At 40.2% G+C, this 24511-nt stretch overlaps 1 protein-coding gene across 4 annotated transcripts in view; it reads right to left on the bottom strand.

The window, feature by feature from the left end:
• Nostrin (nitric oxide synthase trafficking) overlaps positions 1-24511 on the bottom strand; it is a 57457-nt gene that overhangs the window by 28994 nt on the left and 3952 nt on the right. For 2 of the 4 annotated variants that reach the window (XM_076865989.2, XM_076865992.2), the window contains exons 2-6: positions 18956-19041; positions 6298-6381; positions 3482-3544; positions 3193-3274; positions 511-573 (exon numbers count right to left, since the gene is read on the bottom strand). In XM_076865989.2, coding sequence (XP_076722104.1) covers positions 511-573; positions 3193-3274; positions 3482-3544; positions 6298-6381; positions 18956-19041 — 378 coding nt within the window. Of the gene's footprint in view, positions 1-510; positions 574-3192; positions 3275-3481; positions 3545-6297; positions 6382-7421; positions 7518-18955; positions 19042-24511 lie in introns of those variants that run through there. The other 2 variants (XM_076865991.2, XM_076865990.2) reach the window with 2 other exon arrangements.

A 24511-nucleotide genomic window follows, 5' to 3' on the forward strand; every position in this document is an offset into this window, starting at 1 on the left:
CACTACCCTCCCCTCACCATGCCCTCTCACTAATGAGGTCAAGATCACCAAAACCCTTCTCCCAATGAAAATCCCAAACTCAGATGATGTTTGTCATGTGCCCTGAGTTTCAAATTAAACAGAGAGGTAGTCGGCATAGTGTAATGGGACAGAGCAGTGACTCTGGAATCTAAGAATTTGTAAGAATTCTTGGTTCAACCATTAACCAGCTTTATACCCTTGGAAAAACGACTTCAGCTCTCCATCTCAGTTTTCCCATGTGTAAAATGGGACAAGGCAAGGTCATACACTACACTGGGTTGTTGTGATTTATGAATAACCATATTTCCAGCCATGTTCTTCTTTGGCTTAGTTGAAAGACATGTCTGTATAACAACTCAGGTGAAGAAACATTTTTCTTTGCAGTTAGCACTTAGCAGCACTAGAACATGGTATGATGCCTGTGTAAAAAGGAAAAGCTTCAGTATTAAAAAATTAAGGTTATACAAATGATATTTTGTGGATACTTGCCTTAATTTGCTGATTCCAATTGCTGATAACAAGATTTGCTGTCTTTTCAACTTCATTATCAAGCTATTGAAGAGAAAAATAGAAAAATGTTTTGCTTTCTTCTTATTCAGTCACTGCTGTGGACTAAATATTCACGTACCCCCTAAATTCATAGGTTGAGCACTTTTCCCTCAATGTGAGGGATTTGGAGGTGAGGACTTCAGGACTTGATTGATAATGAGGGTGGGGCCCTCCTACATGGATTGGTTCCCTTACAAAAGAGGCCTCCAGGACCGGGTTTGAGGCTCAGTGGTAGAGCACTTTCCTATCTGTGAGGCACTGGGCTCTGGGCTCCATTCTCAGTACCACATAAAAATACACAAATAAAATAAAGGTATTGTGTCCCTCTACACAAAAGAGGCATTCAGAGGTCCATTGCTCCTTCTTCCATGTGAGCACACAGCAAGAAGATGGCCGTCTGTGAACCAGGAAGTGAACTCTCACCAGACACCAAATGTGCTGGTGACTGGATCTCAGAATTCCCAGCCTCCGAACAGTGACGAATAAATTTCTGTTATTTCTAAGCCACCCGGTTTATGCTATTTTTATAATAACAACCTAAACTAAGACAGTCATAGTGCTGATTTAATTCTGGAACAATCAGTCTTACAATCCATTGGGTTTCAAAATCCTGTAGCAAACATTTCCTGAGGAAAGTAGCCAAACTATCTTATCTCTGTGTCAAGTGACTCCTGGCAGGATTTGGAAAAGTAATGATTTCCAGTCTATAATGATGTGAAAAGCATATTCATGTATGCAACTGTGTGGAATAGGCACTTGCAGAGGCTGGGTCACTGCTGGTCCCATCACATCCTCTTTAACATCAATCCATGTGGCAAAAACATCAGCACCATGAGAGCCAGTACAGTCCTGGCCCTGCTAAGTTTAATAAATGTCTCCATTGCTCCTCATGTGACTACTGCTTAATTTCAAGAAGATTGAATTCTTAATCATAATTAACTTTTGAAAAAAGGGACAGTGATAATAATGATGACAGTGAACTTGGGCCATGCCCCAGGGAGAGCAGATATAAATTAGGGTGGATTTTTTCCCCTGGTCCACAGACTCAGCATATCAGCTATCTCTCAACCACTCTGAGAATCGGCAAATGCAAAGCTTTCGTTTTCCCCAGGTGACAAATTTAGGATACAGGGTTTATTGTAACAAATGGAATGAAGATGATGTTATGCACTATACCCCTTTTGATCCTACAGATGTGACTGGAATGTGGAACAAGTTCACTTTTAAAGATAAAATCTAATCTTTTATCTTTTGTGTGAGAGTGGGACAGAAAGGTGGGGTACAGTATGGCGGGTGGTGGGTAATGCTAAAAAGAGGACAACAAGCGGAGACAGCAATTTGGGGGTCATGACATCAGCCACCTAAAGTCCTGTGATAAACTGTCATCACTCTATGCCTAATTTATAATAAGTACTACAGAAATGTAGTTATCATATGGTAAAGCATATTTTGTAATTAATGAAAGATAGCTTAGTGATTAGTTTTTATTAAATTGGTTTGCAAAGGTAGATGATGATATTGCTTCCTAATAATTCTTGTAAATTTCTAAATATCACACTAGCCCTAGGTAGAACATCCAATCTAGTAAAATCTGTGTATATTCACAGAAACATCAATTCTACTTCCTAATTCAGTTGAATGAGTTAGAATTTAAATATTTTTAAAATTATTTCTCTTTCATCAGAGCATTTACAAATCCCACCCTAACAGAGCCAAGGAGCAATTTATTAATGTGGCATTGGTGTGGCCTGGAAACATAACCCAAGGCGCTTAACACCTGTAAGATACACAAAGAAAAAGGACCACAAACAAAGGATACCCTACAAAAGGACCAGGTACCCCAAGGGAGTTGATTAGCATTTTTTTTCAATTTTAAGAATATTTGAGGACTGCATTCTATTATCATCTTTACAAAATCCTAAAATGATAAGAAAAGCGTCTTTATGAATTGTGTTCATATTCTTCTGTTTACAAATGGATTAAATAAAACTGAAAAAAAATCTACAAAAAGTACAAAGTATGAAATAGCGATAACCAGTAATTTCACCTCAAGGTAATTCTTATTAACATTTTGGGAAGATTCTTCCAGATTTTTTTCTGGGTTGTATGCATAGCAGAGCTTAAAAATTGAGATGATATTGTTTGTTAGATTGTTCTCATCCTGCTTTTTTATTCAACACTACATTGTGAACAAATCCCCATGTGATCAAATTCTTTTTTATAATAGAGGTTTTTTTTTTATTATTTCTTTGTGTTTTTGTTGCTGGTGATTGAACCCAGGGCCTTGCACACACTAGACAAGTACTCTTTTCCCACTGACCTACATCCTCAGCCTTCTATAATAACATTTTAATGGTTGCATAGTATTCTATTACTTGCCTTTATCATAATTTGTTTTATTTTCATAGTTTGTCTTTGAATGATGAAGTATTTGTCACTTTTCCACTACTATAAATAATGCACTAACAAACAGCCATTCTCATAAATCTTGGAAGTGTGATTTTGATTATTTTTATGTTAGATTCCTAAGGGCTAGTATCACTTTTAGATCACCTTTTCCTCCACTGGCCACAGACAGTAATCTTGCTTTAAACAGGGAAGAAAAGAAAAGCTTTGACTCACAGATTTCCTCTTTTTCTCTTGCATACTCAGGACTTGATGAGTTGGTTTTATTGCTTCCAACTCAATTGCTTTGCCAAGTTTTCTGGAAATAGAACATAAAGACATACAATCATTATCTTAGGGTTTATATCTACTTTCCCAATTACTTTCCAGGGAAATAAAATGGCATGTTATAGCACATCAATTCAGTGCAAGTTTGAAGTGGAATATTTGTGCCCCAGCCCCTTTGAATATGTGTGACTCTCCTTGGGGTTGGAGCAAGGCCAGGGTGGGAGGGGGGCACACTCACTGATGCAGGTCCGCTGTGGATCTCATGCCCTCCGAGGCCCAGGCCCAGGCATTGCTGAGACAGCTAGAGGCAAAAACAGGGTGGGGTAGGGGAGATGAACAAGAGTAAGTGTGATTTTCCCGTGAACTCTGAGAAACGAAGCATCACTGTGCTACACTGTCAGTGGATTTTCTTTCCTAAGCATATTTCCATTTCTCTAGGAGATTAAATTCTGCCAATATACTTATGTGCACTATAGTCATTATATTTACTGTTTTTTACTCCCATAATTTTTTTTAATTTAGATTTTCATCTTCCATTTCATGTCTGTAGAAAATCAGGCCAATCAAATAGCTGAGGAAGAGAGCAGATGGGAGATAGGATGCTGGGTTAGAAGGCCCTCAAAGACAATCTTTTCAGTTTCCTCGCTTTACAGATGAATGAACTTGTGATTCTTTGAGAAGTTAAGTGACAGAGGATCCTGCTCATGTTCTGATTGCTGCTCTTGGGGTTGGGATCCAGCTTCTGCTCCCTGCCAACTTTTAGTACAACATCTCAGACCTTTCTTGGTCCTTTCAGAGATACTCCAATTGAACACAAAAGGGAGCACTGCCAACTCCCCAGGAGCAGAGGAGAAAGATTAGAAAGTGTGATGCCATCTTCTGCCACAGAAGAGATCCAACTCCTAGAAGCCGGTGTATTGCCTGCCTTCAAAAGTCAGGAGAATGAACCCTACTGCATTAGTAACCTCTAGGGACAGAGCTCATGTTGATTCTAATGAGGAGGGAGAGGAGGAATCTGCATCCTGGTTAAAATCTGAACAGTGCAGGGGTCTTCTTCTCTAAAGCCTGAGTTTGTACCCTGTAGACAGAGAATGGGAGAACTGGACCAAAATATCCCGACCTTTTTACATCTCCGAAGACAGGAACAAAACCAGGCACAAGAGAGGACCTACTGTGTGCTGCCAGTGATCGCAAAGCACAGAAAAGACACAACAAATCTATATTGACAGGAAGCAGATGAGTGGTTGTTTGGAGCTACAAATAGACCCTGGGAATTTTCAGTGTGATGAAAATGTCTGTTTGGGCTTTGGTTTGTTACACAGTACAAATGTGTCAAAATTGACCAAACCAAATGCTTCAGATTGGTGCTTAGTACTGCCTGTAAATTAATCCTCAATAGAGTTGTGTGTGTGTGTGTGTGTGTGTGTGTGTATTTTCTTTAAGGATGCCAGGCACAATGTGGGGGGAGTCTCCCAGTGGTCCCTCAGAGCAACTGGGGAGCAAGGCAGGAGACCTGAAGGTTGGCCTCAGAGAGACTGGGTCTGGAGGCACCCTTCCTCCTGTGTTTCTTGTGTGACCTTGGCAGAATCACTTTCCTCTGACCCTCACTCAACTGATAGTTTAAAATAAAAACACGTTGGGATTATCTGTGCAAGTAAGTACCTAAAACAGATTTTGGTATACAAAAGTTCAATTGATGACTATTAGTAAATATACTCATGCTGGTTAATAGAACATTCCGGACATGCTAACTCTTTGGTGGTACTATGCTGGATGCTGGGGTCGCAGCACAATAAGACACACACTCCTTCACCTCTTATTCCTGAGGAGGAATTATTCTCATTAAAGAATTAGAATCAGAGACAAAAATGAACATTTACAGAGATTTTGCTCCTAGTCAGGTACTCTGCTCAGGATACCTGTATTATCTCATTTACTCCTTGAGACTGTAGGAGATAGACATTATTTCTATTTTAAAGTGACACTGAGAGGAAGATAAATTGTCCTGGGCCACTAGTCTGATAAGTGGTAGAGCTAGAATTTAAACCAAAGCAGTATAGGCAGAAGCCTATCTGTACCCAACTATTGTGCTATACTGACTCCCTTGCAGTTTACCAGAATGCTATCCTAAATATAAAAACAAAGCTAAAAGCTAGAGCCATTTCAAAGCTGTCATTTGCAATTACAGGTGACATCTAGTCAGGTGATATCTAAGGAATGGGAATCTGGGCTCCAGAAGCCTTCTTTGTTTCTGTTCATTTTCTCTCTTTCATTATGGTAAGTAGCTTTTGAAATAGCACTGACGGTTTAGGGGTCACATCTGTATGCATTAGTCAAGAATCTCTGCAGCCAATTATCACTAATGGACCACTTTCAGAATACCCGGATCTTCAGTCTTCCAAAAGAAGAAATCTGCTTCATTCTGAGGAGAATGTGAACCAACAACTTTTTTGCACCCAAGGTTCAAGCCAGCTTTTCACACTTGTTATTGCAATTAATATGCATATGATGTACATACACACACACACACACACACACATACACATTCACACATATACAATGGGACATATATACTCCATCACACTCCATCTAATAGGGGAGAAATCAAGACACAAAGAGGCTGAGTTGCTTGTCAAAGGCCAAAGGGTAGAGATAACACAGAATTCACATTTTCCCAAGATCTCCTGATTTAATTACACTGCTTCTCAAGTGATATACTATCACGAGGCCAGTTACAAGTATGAGCTTCGGAGTCACAGGCATAGTTGCTATGCAACTCTACAACTCATTACCCATGTGATTAGGAGTTTCTTAAATTCTCCAAGCCTCAAGTCCTCTTCTGTAAAGATGGATGATAATAAGAGCTCTCAGGTTGTTGTGAGGATTAAATGAGAGCATCTGCCAAGCACTTAACAGTGTACAGTACAGAGTAAGTGCCCTCATACCAGAAGCCGTGCTTGACGGCGTGGGCCTGCCACATTGACAAGAGGAAGCTGGGGACACTGTGTATTCTTTTTAAGAATGACTTTGCCTTACCTCTGCCATCATACTTACTTTTTCTTTGTGTTCTGTAATGCTTTACTCAGCTTGATTGCCAGCTTCTGAAGCCCTTTGGCATAGCTCATCTCTAGGTTAGCCCTGTTAGCAAAGGGATAGTTGTTAAATAGCATGTACTGGTTGGAAGTCAGCCCCCTCCACCCCCCCACCCCACCCCCACACGGGCTCAATGATTACATAAAGAAGAGATGACTTCCTATAAGGACTTTCTTGTCTTTAGACAAACCCTTCAGGATATGGAAAAGGATCCCATAAAGGGAGAGCATTTTATTTAACCTTCTTTCACAGCAGTGTTATGAATTGAACTGTGTCTCCCCCAAAAATATTGAAGTCCTGAACCCCAGTGCCTCTGACTGTGATCTTATTTGGAAATGGGGGTCTTGGAAAATGAAGATCAAGATGAGGTCAACAGTGTGGGCCTCAACCCAATACAATGTGTCCTTATAAAAGGCAGAGATTTGGACACAGAGACAGACATGCACAAGGGGAGCATGACACATGAACATGAAGACAGAGATCGGGATGAAGCATCTTCAAGGCAAGGAGGAGTGCCAAAGATTGCCAGCACACCACCCGAAGCAGGAGACACCCATGAAACAGCTTCTCCCTCATAGTCCTCAGAAGAAACCAACCTAGCTAACACCTGGATCTCCAACTTCTAGTCTGCTGTTCAAGGCACCCACCCAGTCTGTGGTAACTTGTTATAACAGCCCAAGAAAAGCAACACAGCTGGTAAGGAGCAGAAGTAGTACCAGGGCAGGTATGATGGCACACACCTGTAATCCCAGTGGCTGGGGAGGCTGAGGCAGGAGGATCACGGGTTCAAAGCCAGCCTCAGCAATTTAGTGAGGTCTTAAGCAACTCAGTGAGACCCAATCTCTAAATAAAATATTAAAAAGGGATGGGGATATGGGGTTTAATCCCCAGGACCCCCAAAAAAAGATTTTAAAAAGAAGTAGTTTTAATCAGATTAGCTCTAGATTATAATAGCTGGAAATAGAATGATACCATATGATTGAACTCACAAAGCAGTAGCTTAAAAGGAATTCTCCTGAATCAGTCTCCCAAATAGCTGGGACTACAGGCATGCACCCATATCTAGCAGTATCATGCACCCATACCTTGGAAAGTTGTTGTGTGGCTGACATCAGATTTTTAGAAAAGAAAACTTCCACGACTTTCTCTGCAGGACAAGGTTCAGCAAGAGGTCTGGATATGCCCTCCAAAGGTAACCTCCTTGGCTCTGTTGGATCACTCTTACCTTAAACTGATTGAACCATGGTCTATTTATCAGCCCAGCTATAGCTACGATGAAGGGATAGTCTTATTCACCTCACTTCTGACTGCAGATAAAGGAAATCTAAGTTTGATCTATATTTCTTAATAGGGACCATAAGAGGTTTTGTTGCATCTTTTCCAGTTTTTAGTTCTATTTTTTTTTTTAATTATCAAATACCTTCAAAATTGTTTTGTACTTAATTTCATCTGGGAAAACCCCAGAACTCTTTAGTAACACTATCTTAATAACTATACATTTTCACACAAATTGAACTTAGTGTTGTAAACCAAGCAAAGACTGGCAGTTCTTTAATAAATAGGATCCAGAGACCTTGGAGCATTGATCTATTATAATTTTTTAAAATTTATTTCTCCTTGTTAGAACTTCACTACTTATTTTTCCACTTTTTTTTCTGGAAGAAAGACCATTATAGGATGTATATTAAAGCATAGGTGTAGAAAACACTCATTTGGTATCAGAACTTGCCCAGGTAGGAGCTGGAGTTGTGGCTTAGTGGTAAAGCACTTGCCTAGCATGTGAGGCACTGGGTTTGACCCTCAGCACCACATAAAAAATAAATAAAATAAAGGTATTTTGTCCATCTACAACTTTAAAAAGTTTTAAAAAAATGAAGAGTTAAGGAAACTAATTTTTAAGTAATGAAGCTGGCAAATAAACATCTCATCGTATTTAGAAATAGATGTCTCTGCTGTAGGAATATCCTTCAATTAATGGAGAGAGCGAGAGAGAAAGAGTGCTAGTCAGTGAGGTGGTGTTGGGTTTTGTGAGAATTAAAATGTGATAATAACCCAAGCCTAGTAGGAGAACAGCTACTGGAACAATTGCTATTGACTTGGAAGGTCCCACATATTCTGATCCCCTCCCTTTATGATTTCCCCTCCCTCTCGACACCCCTTTCCTTGTTCTATTCCTGCTCAGTGGCCAGTTGCCACTCTGCCTCGGGGTCTCTGCACCTGCTGTGTCCTCTGCTGAGTACTACTGCATGGCCACATGGTATTCTGCTTCCTGTTATATCAAACAGGTCTGGTTCAAATGTTATCTCCTCAGAGGCTACCCTATCTAAAAGGAGATCCTTGTCATTATTTCCTTACATTTTTATTTATGCCCTAGCACTTATCACTATCTTACATTACATTATGATCTTTTAGTGTACTTCTGTGAACACCCATAAAATGTAAATAGCTCCATGAGGCTTAAGAGTTCTTTTGTTCATTGCTGACTCTCTAGGCTAAGAATAGCACTTGGTGCATAATAGCTCCTCAGTACGTATAATGTGAATGAAGCAATGAATGAACTTCCCACCAGGTCTGGATTCTAATTCTTACTGTTCTCCACTACAAGTCTGTTCTTGCCTCACAACTTTCAAAAAAACATCAAACTGACAAGCCAATTTATATGCATCAGAATAGTCTGAGCTGTGTTTAGCCCTAAGCAGAGTAAACTGCTTCCTAGCACATAAACCCATTCCTAGTCCCTTGTCACTAAAGGGCTTTTTAGTACCAGCATTCTATTCTTGCTTTCATTTCCATTCATAAAGCATTATGATGAATTTATAGTGTTCAGCTCAGAGTGCTGGGCCCAAAACAAATCCTGAGCAAATATTAATTATTCTGATTATTATTATGTACCCAAAGGGGTCTGTAAATATTCAGAGCACCCCAAGTCTATGGAGGTATACGGTGCAGGGGGAGGAATCTGCGTGGTTCTTTTTTTGTCCATTGTCTCCGCCACAGAAAGTCCCAGAGAGTTCCTAAGGGCAGGTGACCTGTCAGGCACAGCCTCTTCCTCATCATAGTTCAGTTTCACTTGCTGGATGTTTTTGCAGGCTGTACAAAGTGTCCCGGAGGCTTCCAGGAATAAAAAGGACAATCGCCAAAAAGAAGTGTTGCTTCCCTTTATATTATTAATTGGATTTGCTTAGGAAAAAGAAAAGAGTTGGGCTTTGTCAGCAGGAAAGGGAGAGGGTCCTTACTTGTTCAGGGGTGAACTGGCACTTTTTTGAGTCTGGCCATCGTCCTACTGACCACTGTGGTATCTCCACTGGCTTTCCCAATCTAGAGAGGTTCACTGGCTGCCCAGAATTTCTTGGGTGGGAAGGTTTCTCTTCACATTCAAGTAATCTCAGGCCTCTGTGGCAGGGCAGGCGTGTGGGTTTGCAGATGGAAGTTTCCTGTGATCCTGCTCCAGGAAAAGCACGCGCTCTGTGCTGGCCTGAGGACGTGGCGCCTAGGCGCTGCTGATGCTTGACCTTGCTGTCTGCACAGGGACTAACAACATCCGGCTTCTACTGAGCACTTAAAACGTGCCGGGCACCATTCTAAGTGTCTTAGGTGTATTTCCTCATTTCATCCACCGTAACCCCACAAGGTCGGCACAGTTCCTTTACTCACTTCATGGAGGGAATGCTGGGGCCTGGAGTTAACTCCATCACTCGCCTGAGGACACGCATGAAGGAAGTGACAGAGCTGGGATTCTAACCTGGGCCCTCTGACTGTGGGTACCTTTGAGTAACCACTCCATTCTCCACCTGTGGCTGTGGGGAAGAGGCCACAGGGGGAGAACCAAGCGGGGAGTCAAACAAAAGCACTTTTAAAAATGGACTCAGTGCTTTTAATTGCAGTGTTCTGAAGCTCCACAGCTCCTGGTGGCTTAGCAGCTAGAGATCCACCTCACAGCTGCCTGGATACAGACCGACATGTTTCCAGGGTCTCTACTGAAGGCATCTGTGCCATTGGAAGGCATTTGGGCTGTGGAAAGTGGCAGTGTTGAGTGTCTGGCATAGTGGAAAAGGACGGGACTCTGATATTAAATGTCATCAACCTAACCCTCTGAGGCTGGCCTGAGTTAGACCCACGTCTCTGAACAGCACCGTTGTGTCCCTAGACTCTCAACTTTCCACTTATTGATGACCCCAAGGGTTTTAGAATCAGCATTCAAATTGGCCAAGTAGAGTGGCTGTAACCCTCTATGCTTGCATTTTAAGCCCTACCGACCATTTGTGGAAACTCAGGGGACAACTCCACTCTCTAAGTCAGAAGGTATTGAGATGAAGCATGGCGAGTAGGGTGGGATATTGTCTTGCAGGCTTTTGATTCTTAATGCCTTTTGCCTTAACAGATACTAATGGTTCAATTCTAATCCAGAGAAAATCACTTTTATAAGAAGTGGCAAGTGAGGAGAGAGCTGTCATTTTTGTAGTCAGAAAGTTTGTCAGGGGGCAACCACTGCTATGCAGCTCTTCTGTGCCATGGTCTAGGGAAGCCACACACGCATGCTTTCAGGGTACCTGCCAAACAGAAATAGATGCCTTTGGTGCTTTCCTGAGACAGAGGCAGCAACACATACCTCCTCCGAGATTGGTTTCTTCCTAGTCCCTTGATGGAGCTGCTTTACTGTGGTTACCACAGTCATAGGGAGTCCAGGGAGCAGAGCTCACCTCAAACAAGACATGGAATATTTTTCCCCCCCACAAAAATAATCAGGAACAAGCTTGGATGTGTCTTGTGCTTACTTGTCTAGTTCTTTCTCATTTCTTTTCTTTCCACTGTACATCCACCATTTCTAATTTGAGTGGAGATGTCATTGGCAATTATCTTGGCACATGTAAAATTGATGATGTGTGGCCTTTTGATGGGTAATACTAGCTCAAAATACTCAAGTGAGTTTTGAAGATTCTTAACCAGGGAAATGACATACACTGGTTTTTTAATCTACTTATATTTTAATTTCTTCTCAGCATGCAAGGCAGGTCAATATATTTTCATTAGTAGTTAATAAAGACAAACCAATAAATAAGACAAAACAATAAAGTCAAAGGCCAATACTTGACTTAGATTTTTGAAACAATTCTCCTTTTGAAAGAAAGAAGCCATGGAAAATATGTGGTTTTAGATTCAATATTTTAGATACAGCACAAAGTAAACTGTAAGAATAATATAAGTGACTCCTAATCAATCTTAGAGGACCTTACTTTAATTGTAAAAAGTGGATTAAAAGAAACATCATAATTATGCCCTGTATCTGTGAGGAACTAATTAAAATTGAGCTCAGACCTTCTTGTACTTCTAAAAAGCAGGTGGAATAAGTTGGAATATCATCAAACTAAAAAGCTTCTGCCCAGCAAAGAAAATGATTAAAAGTACCAGACAAGAACCTTCAGAATGGGAGAAAATCTTGGCCAGCTACTCTAGTGTTAGGGGATTAATATCCAAAATATGAAAAGAACTCAAAAAACTTAACACCAAAAAAAACCCCCACAAATAACCCAATCAACAAATGTACAAAAGAACTAAACAGACCTTCTCAAAAGAAGAAACACAAATGGCCAATACATATATGAAAAAATATTCAACATCTCTAGCAATCAGGGATATGCAAATTAAAACTACACCAAAATTTCATCTCATTCCAGTGAGAATGGCAATGATCAATACTAAGAAAAATAATAAATGCTGGTGAGGTTGTTGGGGGAAGGTACACTTGTTCATTGTTGGTGAGGCTGCAGACTAGTATAACTACGCTGGAAAGCAGTTTGGAGACTCCTTACAAAACTAGGGATAGAACAATCATATGACCTAACTCATTAGTATATTTGCAAAAGACCTAAAATTGGCATTCTACAGTCATATAGCCACATCAGGGTTTATAGCAACAATTCACAATAGCTAAATTATGGGATCAACCCAGATACTTGTCAATAGGTAAATGGATTAAGAAATTGTGGCATATATATAAAATAGAGTTCTATTTAGCCATTAAAAAGAATAAAATTATGGAATTTGCTAGTATATGGATGGAAATGGAGAATATCATGTTAAGTGAAAGAAGGAACTCAAAGGTCAAATGTCTTCTCTCATATGCAGAAGCTAGAGTAAAATAAAGGAAGGGGGAGAGAAGAATAGGATAACAATCAAATATAAATTAATAGATGAACAAAAGGAAGTCTAGTAGAATAGAGGAAGGAGAATGGGAAAGGGGAGAGAGCACAGGAGGGCAAGGGGGAGGAAAAAGGGGGGATCATGAACTAAATTGATTTGCATGCTTTTATGAGTTTATTAGGATGAACTCAACCAGTAGGTACAATTACAAAGCCCTAATAATTAACAAAAAAGCAAGTGAAAGAGCCCTTCCTTCTTTATGAATTAAGGAGGAATTTTAGAAATCTCACATTCTTCCATTGTGATATCACCCCAGCTTTCTGTGACCAGCAACAGCTTCTGATTTGGGGCTAGGTATGCTGATGTTTTCCATTTAAGCTTTATCAGCTATAGGAATATACCACAGTGAATCTTACCATCGTGTATACTGCAAGAAATTAATTTAAAAATAACTATGGGTAAATGGCAGAAAGAGCAGTCGAGTAGAAAGAAGGGAGCAAGGGGTGGGAGGAAGGGAGAGGAAGGGGAGGTACCGAATTGGAGCAAGATAGGTTCCATGCTTGTATAATTATGTCAAAATGAATTCTACTGTCATGTATAACTAAAAAGAACCAATAAAAACAAGATAGTCACAAGCTCATCTTATAAATAGATTATTGAAAAGTTACCAGAGGCTGTTGGTGAGATGGGGGACACAGAGCGCTGAGGGTGTGAGTAAGGCCAGTGGGTGCACAGTTCAAGAAGACAGGACTAAGTGCTGGTGTGCTATCACACAGTGTGGTGAGTAAGTTGACAATGACATATTCTATATTCCAAAATAGCTAGAAGAGAGGTTCTTGAAAGAAATGATAAATGTATGAGGTGGTGAATGCGCTAATGACTCTGATTTGATCATCACATACTGTATACATATATATCAAATCATCCCTTTGCATCCATAAGTATGTACGATTATTATGTGTAATTAAAAAAATTAACAAAGAGGGCTGGGGGGAGGTGTAGCTCAGTGGTAGAGTGTTTGCCTGCCATGCACAAGGCCCTGTGTTCAATCACTAGGACCACAAAGATAATTAATTAACAATAAAGTAATTAAAGTTAGTGATTGGCAATTGAAATAAAATTGCAGCTCTGTGATTCAAGTGGCTGAGTTCTCTGGCTAGCCACTTTATCATTACTGACTGCCTTGATTCTGGTTCCTGAGAATAATATAACAAGGTGAAATGGGGGCTGGGGATGTGGCTTAAGCGGTAGCGCACTCGCCTGGCATGCGCGGGGTGCTGGGTTCAATCCTCAACATCATATAAAAATAAAATAAAGATATCGTGTCCACCTAAAATTAATAAATAAATATTAAAAAAAAGAAGGTGAAATGGGAGGATAAGTCGCGATGGCGCCCTTCTTGGATGTCCAGGCTGAGAGTCTCATCAAGTCCCTGCCCTCTCTCTCTGACCCAGGGAACACGTAAGACCTTCCAGTCCTACACATCTGTCCAGTCCCAAGCTGAGTGTTTCCGTGTGCATGGAGCAGGGAGGAAGTCTTGTGGTGGGGGGGAGTCAGGTCAAGTGGACAGGACAGGCACTTTTCCAAGCTTTTTTTTAGCAAAACAAAGTATGATACTGAACAGGAGCATATCCTACAACTGCTGGCAAAGCTGCTGTAGAGTAGTTGGGAGAAGGACTGAGGAAGGAGCAGAGTCTGCCCACCTAGCCTCCTCCTTGCCCCCCAAAATAGGTGCTGAGGGCTCTTCACAGATCCCTTGAGCCACAGGGCTTTAAAGCCTCTGGGCTTGATGACCACTGAGGTCCCTGCTCCTGGAGGACCCTATGACTCTGTGAAGCACACTGGTCCAAGACCCCCTGATCATGTTGGAACCCCCATAGCAGTGCCTGAAACTGCCTGCCTACTTGGAAGAGGCCTGTGCACTGAGCCTGGGTTAGGCTGGGTAAGGAGCCTAATGCTTCACCTTTGTCACGACCTTCTCTATAAAACAGGAATGGATAAGAGTATGCATATGCCACTTTGGGTAGTGAGGACTAAAGTAAAGAGACCAAGTACAAGACACTTCGAATACAGTGCCAGGTCTGTGAATGATCTCTTCCATGATTTCATTTTTTTTTCTAACTTTTGTTCAAAATAATAGGCTACGTACAGTATGATGTCAGTAAATGGCTCTGACTTAACCATTTATTGCTCCTAAGAAGTGGCCTAACTTTAACTTCTTGAAAGTTATGAGTGACTAAAGGCACAGAGCAGCTCAGACAGTAACACATTCTTTCACTCAGCAAACATCTACTGAACATCCACTCTGTGCCAGGACCCTGCTAATCACATGGGACACAAAGATCCTCAAGGAGTTCAGCTTCCAAGGGGAGAGGAAGAGAAGGGAACAAAGAATAATAAGAGTGTAGGGCAGTTAAAGATAGAGCAGAGGTAAATGCTCACTGTGCACATAGAAATAGGGGACACTTTTTCAGACTAGGAACTAGAGTCAAGGCCTTCCACGGTGGGACCACTGGGTCATGAAGAATGGAGTCAGCCAATGAAGGTGAAGATGTATGGATCAGGCGGGTGACACCGCCTATGCTAATATAGGCACCTGCCTGTGGTGTCAGTGGAGGGACTCAGAGTCGGGAGGAGGAGATCCCAGGTAGTTCAGTGAGGAGGAGGGGATCGGGGATCATGGGGAGATGGGGAGAGACGCGATAAAAGGCAGAGCTCAAATCTCACATGTCCTTTGTAAAATGCCATGAGAGCTGAATTTTATCCTGAATGTCATGAGAGTCTTTGAAGGGTCTTAAACAGGGTCCTGGTCACAGAGTAGAAGATACATAGAGACAGGGATAGAATACCAGTCAGCCAGCCCACAAATTGAGGGAACTCTGCCTGGATTAGGAAAAGGAAGCCCTCTGATGGCACAGAGGAGGGTGAGAGTGAATTCAATTTTTGCCTCCGCTTATTGTGCTCAGCCAGGTGCTTTGTGCAGCATACAAACCACACCAGCTGCAGGACAGTAACTCTGTCCTGCAGTCATAAGACTGGCTTGCAAGAATTTTTCCAGAACAATGGAGAAAGCCATAAAATCCAAAGAAAACTATAGATGTAAAGGAGGTTCAGAAGAGAGAAATACGAAATCAGGGTCACAAATTAAGGCAGAAGGAATCATGGGAAGGCGTGGCCCCTGGGGGCTGGGCTTGACTGAGTAGGCTGTGGTCCTAGTAATCATGGTAAAATAGCTAGAAGGAATGCCTCCTTTGGAGAAAAATTTATGAACTCTGTTTGGTGAGGTTAACTTTGAGGTTCCATGACACACTGAGGAGAAAGGTACAATTACAAAGCCCTAATAATTAACAAAAAAGCAAGTGAAGGTGTGTCTTGAAGTCCATCCAGACACGTTGCCTAGCAATGTACATTTGGAAGTCATCCATATGTAAGGGAGCTGAGGCTGTGGGAATCAGAGCACCCAGGACAACGAGTTGGGTAGAAAAGGTGAGATTTATCAAAGAAGTTATTTGGGCTTAGTTTTTGGCGGACACAACATCTTTGTTTGTATGTGGTGCTGAGGATCGAACCCGGGCCACACGCATGCCAGGCGAGCACGCTACCACTTGAGCCACATCCCCAGCCCTATTTGGGCTTTTTAATGTCTTTGGTAATAGGGTCTGCAATGGTTTGTGGATAGAATAAATGGTCAAGTACACCCCCCCTTATTTTTCCTTTTTTCTAATGTCCACAGCAATGGTTCTTGCCATTTGGAAATCTGATCTTCAGCTTCCTTTCAGAGGAACAATTGATTTTCCCATCAAAGCCTGTTTAAACATTAGCTATGAGGATTAACAGGGAGCCAAACATAGTTTCTGGGAATGTGTCTTTGTCTCCTTAAATCTGATCTGTAATTGTATTACAGTGAACTCTTAAGGACCTTGGCATTAGGCATTGTAGAAGCTGTTGTGTGTCTCTGGCCAAATCTGAGTTTGCTACTACAAAAAAAAAAAAAAAGGGAAACCCAAGAAATTTCTTGGATAAAAGAAGCTAAGCATAACCAGGAATAGCAGAATGGCCAAGCAAAATGGGGTTTCAATAACAATTGCACTTTTCTATCACCTTTAGTTAGAATGAATGCCAGAAGGTAGCTGAGTGTGGAGAGAAAACAGTGTCTGCACTTCCAACTCCAATGTGATGCTGCCTCTCACTTCTCCATCCTAATACAGAACTCTGCCCACCAGAACCACATTCAACAAACTCGGAGGTAAAGTGTTCAGAAATGTAAATCTCCAAGGACAATAAAGATCTTGTTCTAATAATGTCTGAATAGTAATAATAAAATACAATCCCTTAATCTTTTACATAATTATTCATTCATCTACAAATATTTACTAAATGCATTTTCTGTGCAAAGAAGCTCCAATGGGTTACTTCCTAATATCTTCCAATATGCTGGCCAGTGGATTTGCTGTCATGATTTTCTCTCGTGTCTAAGAGAACTATTTTACTCGTCTTATGGTGTTTCCCATTACTTGTCCCCAAATCCTAAGAAACAGGATAGCTTCTTTCAAAGACTATTGGCTTTTCGTGTATTTATCTAATGTAAGGGAAATGTATCATTGACTTATTTGTAATACACCCACACACCTAACAGGAAGTAAACCCTGGGCTTGTTTCTTGACAACTGGAGGGAACTCACCTTTCATCTTATTTATGACTTAGGAAGTCATTTCTGAATCTCAGAATGGGGAGTAAAGGTGAATGTAATACCTGCTATGCTATGACCGGTCAACCTTGTTGTTGACTAAGTTATTATGTGGGGTTAGTTTAAGTACAATAGGCAGAGAGAGTCACCAGAATCACACCACTTCTGTGGGAGAGAAATGATCTAAACCTGGGAGATGAACTCTGTCTTTGCCAACTGACATGGAGGAATACGGACTAAAAATACACAGTGTGCCACATGTCCACAAATTAATGGTGTTTGAGCTCATTAGAAAAGAGTTCTCCAAAAGTACCATCTTCTTCCATGTGGACAAACATCCCTCAGGTTAACCATGTAATCAACAGCTGAGCAAGGAGAGGAAACTGGATAGCTCAGGTCCAGTGGATACTGAAAATGTACATTTATCGGGAATCTGAGAGAGCACTTCAAAAGTGGCATCTCGGTTGAGGGTAAATGATTCAGTTGTACCAAGTTAGTGTCACAAAAGGCTTAGAAAAGCATCAATTGCAAAAACAATCTAGCAGCCAGCATATTTGTCCCTTGCCTCTGTCCTCACAGCTCTCTCTGAGGTTTTGGACTCTTGGATACCAAATAATAAAAATCAGATGATGGCAACCCAGGTCACAGGAACAGCTAATCTGCTTTCAGATTCTCTCTGATCTGCAGGAGGCAGATGCTGTCTAACCTAAGTAATGAGCTGAATTTATAGAAGAGTTAACTGGTCTTGTTTTAAATAATTTCCTTTGAGACTGATAAAAATGTTTTCTTATAAAAGAAATACCTTCCCAGATGGGTTCTCCCCTCTTCCCATTCAGGGACCAAAGTAGTTGGACTGTTAGGATGGAAATAATCCCATATTTTAAAAACTTTTTCCTTTTGATTCCATTTGACAAGCCTGATTTTTCTTTAATAAAAGCCCATTCGAGTGCTTGAAGTTTTTTTTGGCCTCATTCTTTGGTTCTGATAGAGTGCATGTTCTTTTTTGGTCTTGACCCACTAATACAGAAAGTAATTAACCCACAGCTTCTTTAACTTTTGGTACGTATATAATATTTTAAGATTGAAAAAGTTTACCTTAAAAAATAAGCAATCTCTTCTAAAAGATCTCTTTACAATTGCTTATTATAGAACTGCCTAGAGGTGAGGAAAAGGCCTGAAAACCACTTATGAGCCAACTTAGTCCCTGGGTTCTCAACGTTAAGCAGTGACCTTTTGTTACTTTTTTGACTTAATTCAATGTGTTCTCTTCAGCCCAGTGAATAGCTCGCTACTTCATCATGCCTAGTATTAAGAGAAAATGATACTGAAAATGATGACTTTCATCCCTCCATCCATTCATTCATCTGATAATTTACCAAAGAAATCAGAGACCAGGCTCCAAGAATTCATCTTACAAAAATGGTGAGACACAGCTTTCACCCTTTTAGGGGAGGCAAAGAATGCAATCTCATCATTGCCATCAGTGTGAAAAGTACAATATAGACATCAGACACAACAGTGGGCCCCTGAAGAGGCGATAAACTCAGTCTGAGGAATCCGAGGAGACTCGACTGAGCCTTCCTAACCAGAATTCCCTCCTGTTGTTCCTTGATTTTTATGGTGTCCAGTCAATAAATGCCCAATCGAGGAGAATCATTCTTCAAACCAATCTCTCCAGTACCAAACTATCACACTGTGTTCTGGAAAGCAGGACAGTAAACACTCTTCTGGTCCTATCTCTTGCTGCAACTACAGAGGAAGAACTGTTCATCCCAAATGTGCATTCTGTACCTTTGCTGAAGAACAGATGTGACCTGCTTGCAGAAATTCTCTCCATTTTGAGAAAACTCCTTTAGGCTCTTGTATACCTTATTATACTGAAAAAGAGAAAAGATGAACAGGAGGATGATGAGTTCTTCCAAAGATAGAGCACCCATAAATTCAGAATGCTAATGACAAGTGCCATGTAATTGATTGTGTAGCTAGAGGAATGAGTTCTTAAAGTAAAGATTAAATCTCCTCTCCTGGAGAACTTTTAAAAAACAAATTTTGTTTCTCTGTTTCTCCCCTAGGCCAAGTGCAAACAATTCATCAGTGGGGTACACTTGAGTTGGTTTCCTGTCACCCTCATTGTTTTCAAGAAGGTCAAAAATACATTCTGGAGGACACTACATGATCATTTTGTGCCCTCTCCCCACAAACTCCAAAATATTCCTGGGCTTACAAGCAAAGGATGCAAAAGATGAACAGCTAAAGTGAGGGTTTTTTGTTTTTGTTTTTGTTTTTTTGCTAAGATACAAAAATGTAAGTGAATAACTTTTTAATAAAATTTTGGCCTAGTTCCCTCTATGGCCCCTATATCTTATTTTGCTTTAGTAATAAGAATGTTGTAGTAATGAGTAAAATAAATAATTTTATTTGAATCAAACCCTTGTAAATTTGTAAGTAAACTTTCATAAATTCATTCCTATATGAATTAAGCCTGCAGACACAAGAATTTCAAATAAGGTTCTGCCATTTGTTTTTCAACTCCACAGTGTGATTCTGAACATTGTATTTGTAAGTGCAGACATTAATGACAACACATTTGCGGTGCCCAAACAGAGAGGGTAATATCAGTTGACCCTGCAGCTTATTTGACACAAAACAGGTGAATTAGATGATGGAATGCCTCTAACACACTCTCCTATATTCTCCACCCAGGAGGTGCCATAGTAAATTGTGTTTTTCAGAATGATTTTATGTAAGAGGCTGCAATTCTGTGTGGTTAGAGTGCTGTGCTGTGGCTCTTGGCTCATATAATGAGCCAGCCTCTTCCAGGGCTCACATGCCTGCAGCATTCAGATGAGCCCCATATTAAAAAGGGAAAGGGAAGGAAATTCACAGTTACTGAGATCCTTGTCAATGGCAGGCAGTCACATGCAGGATACCCTCAGGGCCCAGAAGCCTTGGCACAAATATACCTAGCATATGGACTAGCAGAGTATCAAACAGATGCTGCAGAGGAGGAAAGAACCCCCAAAATGACCTGATTTAAGTCTCTATATAGAGGTATGTAACAAACCAATACAGTCTTATAGATCCTAAGTCCTTTTATCTATATCTGCATCTATCTATCTATCTATCTATCTATCTATCTATTAATTATAACTTTCCCCAAAACTTAATACAGAAAGATATGATAATATTTAGAAGATACATGGTACAGGTTGAGCATCAAAATAGGAAAATCTGAAACCCAAAATACTTTAAAAATCCAAACTTTTGGAGTTCTAACCCAATGCCACAAATGGAAAATTCCACAGGTGACCTCATGTGACAGGTTGTAGTCAAAACACAAAGGCAATAAAATTACTGAATAAAGTTACCTTTAGGTTTTATGTATGAGGTGTGTATGAAACATAAAAGAATTTCCTGTATAGACTTGGGTCTCCTCCCCAAGATTCTCTTATTATGCATATGCAAATATTCCAAAATCTGAAAAAAAATCTAAAACACTCTGGTCTGGAGCATTTTGGATAAGAAATACTCTACCTAGAGTAGCAAATAGCTCTGTTGAAACAAAGACAGTGCTGAGGGTAGAAAAACTTGTATAAGGAATTTGTTAGCCTCTGGTAGGGATTGCAAACTCATGCACCTGCAGGTTCCAGTTAGGCACCTGAATGCCTACGGGCCAGGGCAGGGCCCATGAGCTGCAGCCACAGCTATCTGAACAGCTCTGGGCCATCACTGTCCCATGGAAATGAGAACTAGGATAGCCAGATCTGTCAGTATGTTTAAAAAAAAAAAAAAAAAACCTGAAGTCCAAACTGTCTGAAATGGGATTTAAAAAAAAATTGCAACAAACAATTCACAAATGTAAAAACTATCTGCAGCACAAGCAAAACATATGTGAAATGGGGTTCTGATTTGTACTTTCTGTCATGGAGTGGGAATGGTTCTCCTCAGAGGATTATGAGAGAAAATCACAATTAGGTGTCCAAACTTTCTGACTTTTATTTCCAATTAAACTAACCTGCCCTCTATGATTGACATGATATTATGAAGGCTTTTTCCTCCCTTTCCAGGTACACTGGGAAAGTACTTCCAGGTGTGTTGGGAAAGTTTTGGTGCTTTTTAAATTTTTGAGAATTCCACAAGAAAGAAAATCAGTCAAGATTTTGTTTACTCTTACACAACCTAAACCTTTTCACTAAATTCCTCTGTAAGTCTTTATTTTCTTCCTGTCACATGTAAGATGATCCCACAAAACATGTTGAAGCCAGGAGAAGAGAGTACGTAAGTGTTCAGCAGCGTATATACTCCAGGATGAAGTCATTTCTCAGCCCTCTTCACTCAGAAGTGTACAGCTGTTGACTAAATGTGGTCCAAGAAGATGTGGGAGAAATGAGACCTAGGAAAGCCAGATCTGTCAGTATGTTCAGCGAAGGACCTTTCTTCCTCTTTCCTGTTTCCTGGGCTTCAAAACAATGGGCCATGTCATAAAGTAGTGTTGAGATTGAACATCATGCGCTAAGACCATAGATCAGAAGAGAGAATGAGCCTGTGTCCTGATGACTGTGGAGTCCAATGCACGAGCCCTTAACTCTCTACTTTGGGACTTATTTTCCTTTGTGAGGGAAATACAAGCTATTTTAAAAGTCATTCTTATTTAGGGGTTTTCTATTATGCAGCTTAACATAGCTGTAACTCAGTCTTTTAGCTTTTGATTCTAAATTATGAAACATTTCTGTTTCATAAAATAAAAATGATGTAGAAAGTAATGGTACATATTATGTTTTCTGCTTAAGTTATAAAAATATTAACATTTCCCTTCTGCTTTCTCTTTGAGCAAGTATTTCTTATTTTTTAAAAAATAATTTCTTTGGCTATTCTTGGGCATTTGTTATTCCATATAAACATTTACCTAATTACAATTAAAAAAAAAGCCCATTGGGATCCTAATTGGAATTGTATTACGTTTATATATCAATTAGGGAAATAGACTTTTTAAATAGTATTTTGACTTCTCAACCAAGAACATAGTCTTTCAATTTGTTCAAATCTTATTTCATGTTCAATAAACTTTAATGATTTTCTTTACAGACCCTGTGACTTTCTTATTTGATTTATTTAGAAATGCCTCCCAGTATTAGGCTGTATATTTTTATGGATCCTGCTGGCTTTTTCTTTTTCTAGCCACAGCAAAGCAGAAGCAAAGGCCTAGCAAAGAAACCATGGAGCCATGGACAAGAGAGAGAGAGATGTGGATTCATGCTTGTAGAGTGAGTTTTTCTGCTCTCAAATACTATATAAGACTGGGGCTGGGGCTGGGGTTGGGGGGAGGCACAGTGGGGAGATAGATTAGAGGGATGCAAGACCTTTGGCGGGGGAAAGGAAAAGAGCCCCCATCAGGAGAACTGAGAGTGGAAGGAATCCCAAGATAAAACAGCCTAAGAAAAGATCCACAGGTCCATGTCACCTAAGGACAGCTGTAAGTAACAGTTCTGGGGAGAGGATAGGGAGCCTTGGTCATCACATGTGAGGATGGGGACATGTAGGAAAACCTTGTCTATAACCAAAGAAAAAATGAATAAAGCAGTTAAGAATCCTCTATGCTGTGGCTACAGGGGTGCTACCTTTCCCAAACATACCAAGCAAGCCGCCAGGCCATCCTAAATGTTTATAAACCAGTTGCCTTCAGGGGTGGTGGGGTAGCCTGTGGCAAAGCAAAGAGTGGTCTGTATCCCCAAAGGCATTCACATTCAGTTTTCTAAAGTATGGGGTGCACAAACAAAGCTTGGTTCACCATTGGCCCTTGGGCTGCCAGGTATAGATTTTGAAGGATGATCTTTTGTCATTTAATAGATCAGTACTTCCTAACTTTTTTTTTACATAATGGCATATACAGAAAAATTTTTTTATTGGAAAAGGTGGTAAATGGACAAGGTTGTTTTCAGCAGAGAAACCATCCATGGCTTCACCCTCTCAGCCATTCTCTGCCAATTCAAAGAGCTGAGGGGATTACCTGAATTCTGGTGTACCCAGGTATACACAAGCCAGGAAGATTTTCAATACATTACGTTGTTGTTAACTTAGTCATCAGATAAGAAAGGGACGTCCTGTTTATAACAGCAATGGAGAGAATCTTTATCTTTGACCCTATGTGCAATGTGTGGGAAAGTCCCCAACAAACCCTGATCCAGATTGTGATAAAAGTGACATCAATAACTAAAAGAGTTGTTAAGAACACTTTCATTTTCTCAGCAGAATTCCTTATTTAGAATGAACATTTTTGTACCTTTCATCATGTACCATCTACTCAGACTTGAAGCAGAAAATCTGGGCAATTATCTGCTTTGAGGGGATGAAAACTCTTTCTTTGACTTGGGCTCCCCTTCTCCTATCACCCTTTTCCATCCCACCCCTCTCTGAAGGCGTTCTATGAAGTACAGATTGGAAACCACTAGAGTCCACTTATTTATAGTCAGGGCCCAAAGAACTGAAGATAATCTCATTAGATAAGGACAGAACTGGGATTAGAAATGTGAATGAGCAAATCAATTAGAGAACCCATCAGAATCAAATATTTTTATAAATGACTAATCAGTATAATCAACTAAGTTTACTTAGAGTGCTGGTCCTGGTTATCAGCAGTACAGATGGCCTCTTAATGTCATCAACCAGCACGAGAAGGCTACTCCCATCAAGCTTCTGAACACCCAACCCCCTTTTAAATATGCACTCCAGGAAAAAAATCTAATATAAATTTTATATCTCCATATGAATTTATATTAACATGCTGCATCCATTAATTAGTAGGAAAGAAATGTATGAGTTTTTTCCCATGATAAAGGGATTTCAGGCTGGTGATAAAATATTAGGAACATTTCTAAGGCCCTAGAGGAATATCTTCCCATAGAAAACTGGTCTACATTGACATTTACTATTCAGTCATTAAGAAAAAGTTTCTGCCCAGCACTTGTGAGCAAATTGTGCTGCATAAATATTGCCATTACAAAAAAAATGGCTTTAATACAAACCCTTTATCTGTCTCTCCACAGGTTTTTTTTTCTTACCAAAATACATGAATGATGACTAGAATCTTTTGCTTCCAATGCCACCAATTTTAGATTTATAGTACCATTTGTTAATGATTAATTTAGGCAATCAGCATGTGAATAATTAGATGGAGGACTTGTAAAAAATATGCAATGTCTATATGGAGTTTGGCCTAGCTGTTTTTCCTAGCTTTCTACAGTTTGAATGATCAAGAAGGGCAAATTCAGTTATTCTAGAAAACTATTTTTATTCTAGATGTTCGTATGGAAATATTTGCCAGTTGATAATGCTGATCTTTGGTGTTAA

This window comes from Callospermophilus lateralis, chromosome 9 (genome assembly GCF_048772815.1).
Source record: "Callospermophilus lateralis isolate mCalLat2 chromosome 9, mCalLat2.hap1, whole genome shotgun sequence".
In the NCBI taxonomy this organism is placed as follows: Eukaryota; Metazoa; Chordata; class Mammalia; order Rodentia; family Sciuridae; genus Callospermophilus; species Callospermophilus lateralis.